General features: G+C 47.3%; 1 protein-coding gene across 1 annotated transcript in view; it reads left to right on the top strand.

The window, feature by feature from the left end:
• Positions 1-10,442: 10,442 nt before the first annotated feature.
• The window catches only part of DSTN (destrin, actin depolymerizing factor), a 38,959-nt gene continuing 36,537 nt past the window's right edge, over positions 10,443-12,864 (top strand). Inside the window, exon 1 of the mRNA XM_019016999.4 lies at positions 10,443-11,341. Within this exon, the coding sequence (XP_018872544.1) occupies positions 11,339-11,341 (3 nt within the window). The 5' untranslated portion in view covers positions 10,443-11,338. The remainder of the gene's footprint in view (positions 11,342-12,864) is intronic.

The raw sequence follows: 12,864 nt of genomic DNA on the forward strand, positions 1-12,864 counted from the left end.
CAATTCCTTCCACTTCCAGCATGGAAAATTTTACTAGGGGACCACCTCTTAATGACTGGGCCTGAATTTAGCGACCACTCACCTCCACTCTCCCTTCCAAAAAGAAGAGTAAAGAAAAAAAAAAAAGCAGGACCAATTGCAAGATGTGATGTGTTTGCCTCATTTACACGTAAGGATGTTGAAGCTAATGCTGTTTGATCTCTTGTGTCAATCAGCTCCCTTTGCCCAGACATGGATAGTTGGGAGAACCACATTAAGTCTACAATCTAGAAAACTACAGCAATTTATTGCTTTTGCCGTTAAACAACAACAACAACAACAACAACAACAAAAAAACAAGTCCTCTAGAGCCCTGTTTTGTCTAGAGCCCAAGGCCTAGAGTTTATAAATCAAAATTTAAGAGCCTGCCTTAGTATTACTAGGACAGGATACTTCACGAATTGCTAAGACTGTGCCAGGCACTCAGTATCTCTTCTGCGGAGTGCAAGCATCACCTTTTAGAGTTAAAAGGGTCAAATTAGTCAACATCTTGAGTTTACAGGTGGGGAGAAGGAGTCCCAAAGGGGTGCACCTTGCAGAGGTCCTATGGCTACTCAACAGTAGGGCTAGGCAAGACTAGAATTTGTGTCATCCAGAGCATGGGTCCCCACCCCTGGGCCATGAACCAGTATTGGTCTGTGGCCTGTTAGGAATGCAGCCAGTGAGCATGACCACCTGAGCTCTATCTCCTGTCAGATCAGCGGCAGCACTGGATTCTCATAGGAGTGGGAACCCTATTGTGGACTGTGCATGCAATGAATCTAGGTTGCATGCTCCTTGTGAGAATCTAACTAATGCCAGATGATCTGAGATGGAACAGTTTCATCCTGAAACCACCCTCCCGCCAACCATCCCCCTGCCACCCTGTCTGTGGAAAAATTGTCTTCCACAAAACCAGTCCTTGATGCCAAAAATGTTGGGGACCTCTTATCTAGAGTCAAATACCTCACCGAAGGACTGGCAGTGGAAATATTGGAGCAAAACAGTTACAGTAAAAGGCACTCAAATTTCAAATCATGACCATTGGTCTTTGGCTATCTGTTTTTGGTGTTTGTTTTCCTTGAATACAACTCAGAATTCCCTCATCAGGAAGAGCTGGGTTTCTTTGGCTGAACCATCATTTGACATCCCTCCTGCTACCCCCCAGAAGACAGGAAAATTAGGAGGTAAGCCAGAGCAGACCCCATAGAAAATAAAAAAACAGGGAGGAAACCCATTACATATCTACATCTATCTTATGTATCTTGGTCCATAGGGTCTAATTTTTTTTTGGTAGGACATCAGGCATTCTCTTCCTCCAAATATCCAACTTTGAATAAACCCTCCAGCCATCTCTTCCATATTCATATTTGCCAACGTAAGTGATGAATGATGTCATTAACAAACACTCACTTCCTTCCTCTGTGGATGCTCCACTCATCAAAAATCCAGTAACATCTCCCTGGTGTGATCTGCTGCACCAGGTAGGATCCTGAGAATTCCCAAGGGAACTTGGGCCAAGTTCATCTTGGCATTTCTGTTTTCACTTGTGATCTCCTTATTCATCTTCATATTCCTGGTAGCTAACATGGCTGCAGCTGGCACACAGTAGGACCTCAGGAAACATCCTCAAATCTAAATGAAAAAATGTTCAGTTAGATTTGACAGTGGCTTCCCATTGTGAATATAAACAAGATGCCCACCTGCATGCATTGGTATCACCTCCATATCCCAGCAGGGCTTCAGCACTGCCCTGACATTACCTGGCAGCCTCTGGGGTGGGCGCTTTGCTGGTTCTGAGTTTTTCCTGCCCTGTAGTAGCAGCGGGTGAGGCAGAAGTCTGCAGGGAATAATGGGACGAGCTGGGGAAAAATGAGTCCCAACCAGAGAGCTTGCCACGACCAGCCCATTGCTGTCTGTGACATGCTTTTTCCTCCTCTGTCACTTTCCTCCCTTTCTTAACCACTGTGTGAAACAGTCCTTTCATTTTTTCTAAAGTGACTTATTCTGAGCTTTTAGAAAAACTCTCTTGTTTTTATATGTTAAGGTTTACTGTGAAATTTCTAGTCTCTTCATTCCTATCCTTCATGATTTTATGACTTGTGATTACACTCAATCCTACATGCTGAAGAGTCTGAACTCATTTCATCTATCCTTTAAAAAATGCTTGATTTCCTTGTTTGCCCCTTTCTGAATATTTTGTGTTCATTTTTCTTTCTCCGGAAGTACAACAACCAGATCAGAAGTGTAAAAAGAATGTATCATGGAGGTTGGGCATCGTGGCTCATGCCTGTAATCCCAGCACTTTGGGAAGCCGAGGCAGGCAGATCACGAGGTGAGGAGATGGAGGCCATCCTGGCTAACACAGTGAAACCCTGTCTGTACTAAAAATACAAAAAAAGTAGCTGGGCATGGTGGCAGGTGCCTGTAATCCCAGCTACTCGGGAGGCTGAGGCAGGAGAATCGCTTGGACATGGGAGGTAGAGGTTGCAGTGAGCCCAGGTCGCACCACTGCACTCCAGCCCAGACAACAGAGTGAAACTTCACCTCAAAAAAAAAAAAAAAAAAAGAATGTATCATGCTTATGAAAAATGGAAGACAACTTGGAGAGATCCCCAGGATATAGTGCTGAATGAATGAATAAAAACAAGCTGCGTTTCTGCATGTATTGTTCAGACCGTTTGTATTTTATAAAATGCTCTATTTTATAAAGTTCTGAAAGGCTCTGTGTTGATGAGAGGTGTGATGCCCACTCTGCCCTTGATGTGTGTATGTGTGTATGCAAGGAACCGTGGGACTGTTCATTTATCCTTGCACTGGATTTGCGTTTTAGAACATTTCCCAAAAACTTTCTTGAAATATTTAATTTATTAGATGGGCTTCAGGGCAGTTCATGAGCTCCCTAAGGTTATAGGCCAAGCTTTGTGAGTAGAAACAAATGTCCGTCTCTCTAGAGAGAGGGTTTATACTTTTTTTTTATTTGTTTTGTTTTGAGATGGAGTCTCACACTGTCACCCAGGCTGGAGTATGATGGCGCGATCTCGGCTCACTGCAACCTCTGCCTCCTGGGTTCATGCAATTATCCTGCCTCAGCTTCCCAAGTAGCTGGGATTACAAGCGCACACTACCACATCTGGCTAATTTTTTGTATTTTTAGTAGAGATAGGGTTTCACTATGTTGGCCAGACTGGTCTCGAACTCCTGACCTCATGATCGGTCCACCTCGGTCTCCCAAAGTGCTGGGATTACAGGCATGAGCCACCGCGCCCAGAGGATTTATACTTTTTATAAGAATCCCAGGCCGGGAGCGATGGCTCACGCCTGTAATCCCAGCACTTTGGGAGGCCAAGGCAGGCGGGTCACAAGGTCAGGAGTTTGAGACCAGCCTGGCCAGCATGGTGAAACCCCATCTCTACTAAAAAATACAAAAACTTAGCCAGGCGTGGTGGCACGCGCCTGTAATCCCAGCTACTCGGGAGGCTGAGGCAAGAGAATTGCTTAAGCCTGGGAGGTGGAGGTTGCAGTGAGCCAAGATCACGCCACTGCACTCCAGCCTGGGCAACAGAGCGAGACTCTGTCTCAAAAAAAAAAAAAAAAGAATCCCAAGGGAAATATACATGGCCTAAGAGGGATTAAGAACCACTGGTTGAGATAATTGTACTACTTTGTACTCCATTTTCTCACTGTTTAACTCAAGAAGCATGCTATTATCTGAAAAACATACATAATTGGTCAATCTTTAATGTTATAAAATAGTGGTATATGATTTTTACTCTACCATAAAGACTAATAGGGAAATCAATAATGTCACCATGTGGTACTGTATCCTTCCCATGCATATACTTAAACATATTTAGCCTTTTCCTAAAATAGATGCCAGGGCCCTTGGGGCTGTCTGATCCATCAGCACCAGGCTATGGGCAGTAAGGAATGTTCAGAATGTATTTTCTACAGCTTCTATTTGTTTTACTTTGCCAATTAACCTCCTCTGTGGTGTTAAGCAAGCAACAAGACATACCTCATTTCTCTTGTTCAGCCTCACTCACAAGTGCTGTGTCATGCAGCCTGTTGGTAAAGGGCTTGGGATCAGATCCTGTACTCCTCTGGGCTCCCAAGGAACGTCTCTTCACCTTACCCCATCTGTGGGATGAGGCCAGTGATAATATCTAACTGTGGCAGTCACTACTGGTTATCTCCCAATATCCATTTTCTCCTTCTTCCTTAGTAAAGGAACAACAGTGTCTTAGCTGAGCACACTGCTAGTCAGGGAACAGACCATGTTTCCCAGCTTCCCTTGCAGCCATATGACTAAGTTCTGGTCAATGAGATAAAAGGAGAAATCCTATATAGTACAGGGTATGTGGTCTAGAAATATGGTATAAGTTTCTGGAACCCACCCTCCCTCCCTCCCTCCCTCCCTCCCTTCCTTCCTTCCTACCTTTCCTTCCTCCCTCCCTCCCTCCCTTCCTTCCTGACAGAGTCTTGTTCTGTTGCCTCCCAGGTCAAACAATTTTCCTGCCTCAGCCTCCGGAGTAGCTAGGACTACAGGCACATGCCCGGCTAATTTTTGTATTTTTACTAGAGACAGGGTTTCACCATGTTGGACAGGCTGGTTTCGAACTTCTGACCTCAGGTGATCCACCCTCCTCAGCCTCCCAAAGTGCTGGAATTACAGGTGTGAGTCACCTCCTCCCCACAACCCCACCAGTTTCTGGGATCTTTCTATAAAAAAGTGGATGCTTATGCTGGGCAACATAGGGAGATCTTGTTTCCACACACGAAACATTTAAAAATTAGTTGGGGGCAGTGGTGTGCACCTGTGGTCCTAGCTACTTGACAGGCTGAGGTGGGAAGATTGCTTGAGCCTAGGAGGTTGAGGCTGAAGTGAGCGGTGATCGTGCCACTGTAACTCCAGCCTGGGTGATAGAGCGAGACTGTGTCTAAAAAAAAAAAAAAAAAAAAAGAGGATACCCTTTTTATCTTTTTTCCTCCTTCTTACTGCCTAAAATGTGGAAGTAATAGCTGGTACTCTAGCAGTCATCCTGGACTGTGAGGTAACCTTAGAAAGACAATCTATGCACAACAAAGCAACAGTATAGAAATTGGGGCCAGGTGTGGTGGCTCATGCCTGTAATTCCAATACTTTGGGAGGCGGAGGCAGGAGGATCACTTGAGTCCAAGCGTTCCAGACCAGGCTGGGCAACATGGCAAGACTCTGTCTTTACATACACAGACACACACAGACACAGACACAGACACACACACAAATTAGCTGGGCATGGTGGTGGTGTGAGCTTGTGGTCCCAGCTACTCAAGAGGATGAGATTGGAGGATTGCTTGAGCCCAGGAGGTCAAGGCTGCAGTGAGCCGTGTTTGTACAACTGCACTCCAGCCTGGGTGAGAGTGAGACCCTGGCTAAAAAAAAAAAAAAAAAATGAAGAAATTGGGTTTTGAGCACCACCAAGTCAATATAACAAATCTGAATTGTTTGCCACTGTACTTCTATGTGTGAAGTAAACCATATACACACACACACACACGTAATAAAGCCTTAAGCCATTATTTTGTAAGTCTTTGTTACTTGTAACCAGACACAACCCTTACTAAACTACCACTTCTTTGATTCATTTAAACTACTACTTCTTCTTCTTCTTTTTTTTTGAGAAGGAGTCTTGCTCTGTCACCCAGGCTAGAGTGCAGTGGCGCCATCTTGGCTCACTGCAACCTCCGCATCCCGGGTTTAAGCGATTCTCCTGACTCAGCCACCTGAGTAGCTGGAATTATAGGCACCCACTACCGCGTCCGGCTAATTTTTGTATTTTTAGTAGAGATGGGGTTTCACCATGTTAGTCAGGCTGGTCCTGAACTCCTGACCTTAGGTGATCTGCCCATCTCAGCCTCCCAAAGTGCTGGGATTACAGGTGTGAGCCACCATGTCCGGCAAAATGCACAAATCTTAAGTTTTGACAAATGTGTATACCCATGTAACTTTTTTTTTTTTTTGAGATGGAGTCTCTGTTGCCCAGGCTGGAGTGCAGTGGTGTGATCTTGGCTCACTGCAACCTCTGCCTCCTGTATACCCATGTAACTTGAACCCCTAACAAAGTAAGAAAAAAAAATGACCATCACCCCTGAAAGCTCTGTCAGACCCCTCTGCAGTCAATCTCCACTCCCACCCTATTTAACACTTATTCTGATTTTTTTCACTATAGTTTTGCCTGTTCTAAAATTCCTCAAACTTTGAATAAACTGTCAGTGGAGAGTAAGTAGATGAGATTGTCAACTACTGTAGGAGGGATTATAAATTGGTATATCCTTTTTAGAAGGCTATCTGGCAATATGTAATTAGTAAAATAAAATTTATGCATTCCTTTTGACTTAGTAATCTTATGGGAGGAATTTTCTGAGAAGTCTACCAGCTCATGTATGCAAAGAAGCCAGTCCCAAGGCTGTTCACTGAAGAACCGTTTGTGAAAGCAAAGGATTGGAAATAACCTAAATGCCCATCAGTAGGGGAAAAGTTAAATGAATGAACAGTCACACCTTGCAGCAATTATAAGAAATGATTTATTGATAATGGCAAGATTGCCAGGACAATCATTAACTGCACAAAAGCAAGTTACAAGATGCCACATACCCAACATAAAACCATTACACAGAACACCAATAAAAACAAAACGAAACACAAAACATATGCCCAAGGTGTATTTCTGTTAGTCCATACAGCAAACTGACATCAGTGGTTACCTCTGAGGAGAGGACTGGGATTATGGGAAAAGAGAGAAGGTGCGCAAAGGGGTTTTTTCTTTGTTGTATTGTTTGAATCTTTTACAATAAAACTACACTTGTGTCTTAGAGGATTAAGTTATTTTTAAAAGAGACTACTGACGGCCGGGCATGGTGGTTCACGCCTGTAATCCCAGCACTATGGGAGGCCGAGGCGGGCGGATCACTTGAGGTCAGGAGTTCGAGACCAGCCTGGCCAACATGGTGAAACCCCATCTCTATTAAAAGTACAAAAATTAGTTGGGCATGGTGGCAGATGCCTGTAATCCCAGCTACTCGGGAGGCTGAGGCAAGGTAATTGCTTGAACTCAGGAGGCAGAGGTTGCAGTGAGCTGACATCCTGCCACTGTACTCCAGCCTGGGTGACAGAGCAAGACTCCGTCTCAAAAAAAAAAAAAAAAAAAAGACTACTTACATAAATAGGGATAGGAGATAGGAAATAGGTGAATTTGTGGAGAGGGAGGAGATGAAGTTTTTTTCTATGCTGTATATTGACAGTGTTATGTCTCCCAGCAAAGGAGCTTTCCCCAGCCTATCTATTAATACACATCTCTCTTCAGGCTCCTCGTTAATGTATCATTTCTTCTTCCCTGCCGCTTATATTAATGGTTTTAAATGAAAGTGCCTATATGTTCACAGATTAAGTATGCAAAATGTTTTCTAAACGAAATTGAAATATACCAATCTCATATTTAAGGAGAGACCTTATGTGTCTTAGTCTGTTCAGGCTGCTATAGCAGAATACCATAAACTGGGTGGCTTACAAACAACAGCAATTTACTTCTCATAGTTCTGGAGGCTGTGAAGTCCAAGATCAAGTCACCAGCAGATTCAGCGTCTGGTGAGAGCCCACTTCCTGGTTCATAGATGAACATTTTTGCTGTGTTCTCACAATGGTGGAAGTGGCAAGCAGTAGTGTAGGACCTCTTTTTTTTTTTTTTTTTTTTTTTTGAGACAGAGTCTCGCTCTGTTGCCCAGGATGGAGTGCAGTGGCACGATCTCAGCTCACTGCAGCCTCTGCCTCCTGGGTTCAAGCAATTCCCTGCCTCAGCCTCCTGAATAGCTGAGATTACAGGTGCCTGCCACCACGCCTGGCTAATTTTTGTATTTTTAGTAGAGACGGGGTTTCACCATCTTGGCCAGGCTGGTCTTGAACTCCTGACCTCGTGATCCACCTGCCTCAGCCCCCTAAAGTGCTGGGATTACAGGTGTGAGCCACGACACCCGGCCTAGGACCTCTTTTATAAGGGCACTAATCCTATTAAAGAGGGCTCTGCTCTCATGGCCTAATCGCCGTCCAAAGGCCCCAACTTCAAATACCATCACATTGGGGATTACCTTTCAACTTCCGGAGGGCATAAATCTTTATTAGTCTATAGCATTGTATGAAAACTCTTTCCCTCCGTGTGGAGAGGAGGAATGTCAATGTCTAGAAAACCTGGGTGTTAAATGCAGAGGCTGAAGTTCAGTGGGACCTAAAAAAAATGGGGGCTCATCTTAAGTTATGATAAACTGACATATAAGTTTGATAAATTGTAAAACATCTTCAGATACTGGTTCACTTACTCAACACTTATTAAACACCTACTATGTATCGGGGGCTATGCCAGTTCATACACACGCATCTTAAATACCCCATGACCTCAAGGAACTCCCAGCTATCTGGTAGTAATGGCAAATGCACATAAATAATTACAGAGCTACAGTAATTGTAGGGAAAAACCATGAAACCTCCTAACTCAAAGTATAGCATCTGCATCTCCTGGGGCCATCTAAGACTCCACCCCTCAACTCTGGAATCTGCAGTTTAACAAGGATCTCAGGTGATTTGGATCTTTATTAAAGATTTGAAAAGTGGCTGGGCGCTCGGTGTCTCACGCCTGTAATCTCAGCACTTTGGGAGGCCAAGGTGGCCAGATCACCTGAGGTCGGGAGTTCAAGACAGCCTGACCAACACGGAGAAACCCTATCTCTACTAAAAATACAAAATTAGCCGGGTGTGGTGGCGCATGCCTGTAATCCCAGCTACTCGGGAGGTTGAGGCAGGAGAATCGCTTGAACCCGAGAGGCGGAGGTTGCAGTGACCCGAGATCGCACCATTGCACTCCAGTCTGGGCAACAAGAGTGAAACTCAGTCTCATGAAAAAAAAAAAAAAAATTTGACAAGTGATGAACTCTGGGATTACAGAAGGAACTAGGGGGGTGAAGGAGTTGTAAGGGGTAGGGGGCACGAAAAAAAAAAAAAGAAGGAACTACTATTGATCCTTGGGAAGTGGGAAGAGAAGTCTTCAGATGCGAAGGGTGATAGGAGCATCCCAGGCTGAAAAAATAAGCAGGCCCATGATCAAGGTAGTTAGAACTAGTAAGAGGTGTTCTGGAATGAGAAGTTTCGTCTGGGAGGGGCAGTGGGCACTTAGGAAGATATGGGAGATAGGGCAGAAAAAGTAGGCTGAGGCCAGAGGCAGACGGGCCAGACTGACCTGCTGAGGATTATGGAGGAAGCCACAGCAAATTTTAAGCAAGAATGTAACAAGACCAGTCTTATGTTTGAACCTAACTCTGGTGGCAGAGTGGAGGACGAAATGCAGGAGAGGCTGGAGCAGGCAGGCAGGCATGTATCCTTAAATGAGCACCATTCACTTTTGGACTAGAAAGGAAGTCTGAATATTAAGAAGTGTACGGGCCGCAGGGTCCTACGCAGGCAGAAAAGCAAAGGGTTCCAGCTGCAGGAGGATACAGGGGGGTTCCTTCTCAGCTCAGGAGTGTGGTCTCAGACTGGCATCTTCAGCATCACCTAGGAGTTGGTAGAAATGCCCATTCTCAAGCATCATCTTAGAAGCAGTGAGGGAACCTTGGGGATGGGGCACACAAATCTAGCTTTGAACAACTTTTCCAGGTGATTCTGATGCATGCTAAAGAACCACTGCTCTAGCCCGCCAAAAATCATGTCTCAGGTGGTAAAGGCTTAGAACTGCACAACTTGCTTACTGTCTTTTTTAAAAAGAAGGAGGGTAATGAGAAATGGGTTTCTATGTTGAGTGGAGCAGAACAAAAGCCACATACAACCTAGATTTTACATAGTGCCAGAAAAAAAAATACTGATCATCTTGTCCAAAAGTCTCATATTTGGAGAATTAAAATAGTTTTGGTCGAGGCCATGATGTTCTCGGTAACCTAAATTAATTTATAAAATTCTTTCTGTTCCCTTTATTTCCCACAAAAACACCCGCAGCAAAAACGCTGGGATTCATCTGGGCCCTCTGAAAACCGTGTTTCCGACGCAACCGCCCATTAGAGAAACACAATTCCAAATTAAAAACCCGGAGAACTGAGCGGCGGGGCTGGCGCCACCGTCCCGGGACAGCGCGGCCTTTCCCAGCCACACCCCTGCGCGCCGCCGGCCTCCTTCCCCGGCAGTTCCCAAAGATAAATAAATCCTCCTTGTTTTTCCAGACCTGAAATTAACGGTGACTCACAGAGCACTCTGCATGGCCACGGTCGCCTCGGGAAGGAGGAAAAATGTGCAGACTTTTTTCCCCTCACGCGAGGGCAGGACAAGCCAGACTGGGCCAATCAGGGGAGGGCGGCGGGAATCGCACCAAAGTAGGTAAAAAATGCGGGAGGCGTCCCCGCTGCCGCAGCCCGCGACTCCGCTCCCGTGGGTCCTCCCCCAGTGCGTTCCCTCTCCTCGGGCCCTGCCCTCCCCACCCCCAACATCTCTCTCCTTCCACCACTGTGTCCCTCTCCCTCACCTCTCCCACATCCCCCTCCTGTCCCCCTGTCCCCTCTCCCTCACCTCTCCCCTTCCCCCCACCTCCCCAAGTGCCCCCTCGCCCCTCCCCCCACATCCCCTTCCTCTCCCCACTCTGTCCCCTCTCCCTCACCTCTTCCCTCCCCTCTCCATCCCCCTCCTCCCCCAACTATGTGCCCCTCGCCTCTCCCCTCCAAATCCCCCTCCTTCCCACACTCTGTACCCCTCTCCCCCGGCTCTCCCCTCCTTTTCCCCTCCACGGCCCCGCCCCGCCCCGGCGGCAGGCACACCTGGCCATGTGGCTGCCTCCCCGCGCGGGCCGTGCCTGCACAGTGGGTGGGGCGTCAGGTGGCCCCGCCGAGGAGGCGAAGGAAGGCCACCCCTCCCCCATCATCTTTTGCCCGCCCCTCGCCAGCAGGAGCCAGCCCAGTCCGCCTTCTAGCCTCCTGCCGACGAGAGAGGACGCACCCCCACCCCTAAACACTTTCTGGTGAGAGGGACCCTGCCCCGCAGCCTTCAGCAGATGAGGGAAGCTCCCCTCCGAGACTCTGGAGAGCCGCCGGGCGGGGCGTTGCCTGGCCGGCTGGTTGCGTAGCAACGGCAGGCGGTGCGTGACGTGCGCAGCCGCGTTCCGTCCTGAGGCGCGCCCGCCCCGGGGTAAGCTCGCGCCGCCGCGTCAGCTCAGCGCTGGGTCTCTCGGTCCCGCAGCCGTGAGGAGGACGCTCTGCATACTCGCTGCCCGCCGGCTCCCTCCCCCGCGTCCCTGCGACCGCCGCGGCGAAGATGGTGAGTAGGAGGGAGGCCGAGGCGTGGGCCGAGGCGGCCGGGAGCAGTACGTCTCTGGGGCGCCGCGGAGTCGGGGCTAAGGGGGTGAGCCGTGCCTCAGCCCGGGGAGGGACCCGGTCCGCCTGCAGTATCCGGGCCGCGTGTGAGGGGGGTCTCTGGGCCTCCGTCGCCCGCCGTCCTGGCTGGGCCCCCGCGCCCCGGGGTGGATCCGCGGCTGTTGCGCAGCTCCCAGCTGGGGCGAGGCCGCCGCCCTGAGCGTGGCCTCTGCGAGTGCCTCCAGACCCGGCCTTGCAACAACTGGCTGGGGTCGAGCGCCCCCACCCGCTCTGTGAAATCCATCAGGGGGTCTGCACACCGAGGCCGGGGAGTGGGGGGCGGGGGGCGTCGGAATCCGGCCACCGTCCTTGTTGGCGTGGGTTTCCCCAGAGCTGGCGCTGAGGCGCTTGGTGACTTGTGCGCGTTCCAGCCCTTGAGGTCTGTCCATCTCAATAAGGAAGATAAAGCCTTTATGGAACAGTCCTGGAGCACGGAATGATCGCTAACGAGCAGGATCCTGGCATGATTTAGAACGGGGTGGCCTTGCAGCTCCTTTGTTTTTTTCTTTTTATCAGGCAATCGGCTTCCAGCAGCACTCTCGTCGTGCTTGTCAAGCTTGGCAGTGTCTGTTTTAACCCTTCCCTGCCCGATCTGTCCGTGTATGGTTAGAATTTTTTTTCTGACCTGTAGACAGTTGGACTCTGCCAGAACTTGGTGCGCAAGGTGTGGGCATGATGCTGGGATGCTGATACAACCAAATTTAAGAGCTTTAAAAACCATTAAAATACTGGAGTCACCAAAAAGTAAACAGGTGCTCATTAGTATATTCTATGTGATGGACATTTTGCTTAATTTACATATTTTCCCCCTTTACACTGTCACTCTAATTAGCTATTTAAAAACGTATTTTCAACTGAGCTATCAGTTGGAACATTTTGTCATTTTCGTTAGTCTGCACACGCTGTTACCATTTTTGGTCAGTGATTTGCAGGCATAGCCTTACCAGACTTTGCTAGAAATATTACACTGTAATTGCATCTGTCTAGAAGCAGTTGGTACCAGCTTATCTGCATACAAACTGTTTTCACTGTATAACAGTTTTGGTTTTCTTAAGTTATTACAACTTCCGTGAACATGCAGGCGGCCCCTTAGTGAAAGAAAAGATTAACCGGTAGTTTCTTGATGACTGTAGATATGTATGTAATAGGGATTTGATACTGTTCAGTTTTTGGTTCTTCTTTGGTTTAATGCTGTAAGCTACAAAGTATCAGCATCTTGAGTCTTTTTAATATCTAATTATTAAAAATTTAATAACATTTTAAATGTATATGCTGCTTTATACTAAAAGACTTAATCTAGGGGCTTATGAGTTATGGTACGCTTAAGACCATTCACTCTGTGAAAGTGCTTTGAAGCTGACTAGGGTCTGCTCTAGAGACTTCTGATTTGACATTATACTTTTTTATTGAGTGGCTAATACAGACTTT

Source organism: Gorilla gorilla, chromosome 21 (genome assembly GCF_029281585.2).
Source record: "Gorilla gorilla gorilla isolate KB3781 chromosome 21, NHGRI_mGorGor1-v2.1_pri, whole genome shotgun sequence".
NCBI lineage: Eukaryota > Metazoa > Chordata > Mammalia > Primates > Hominidae > Gorilla > Gorilla gorilla.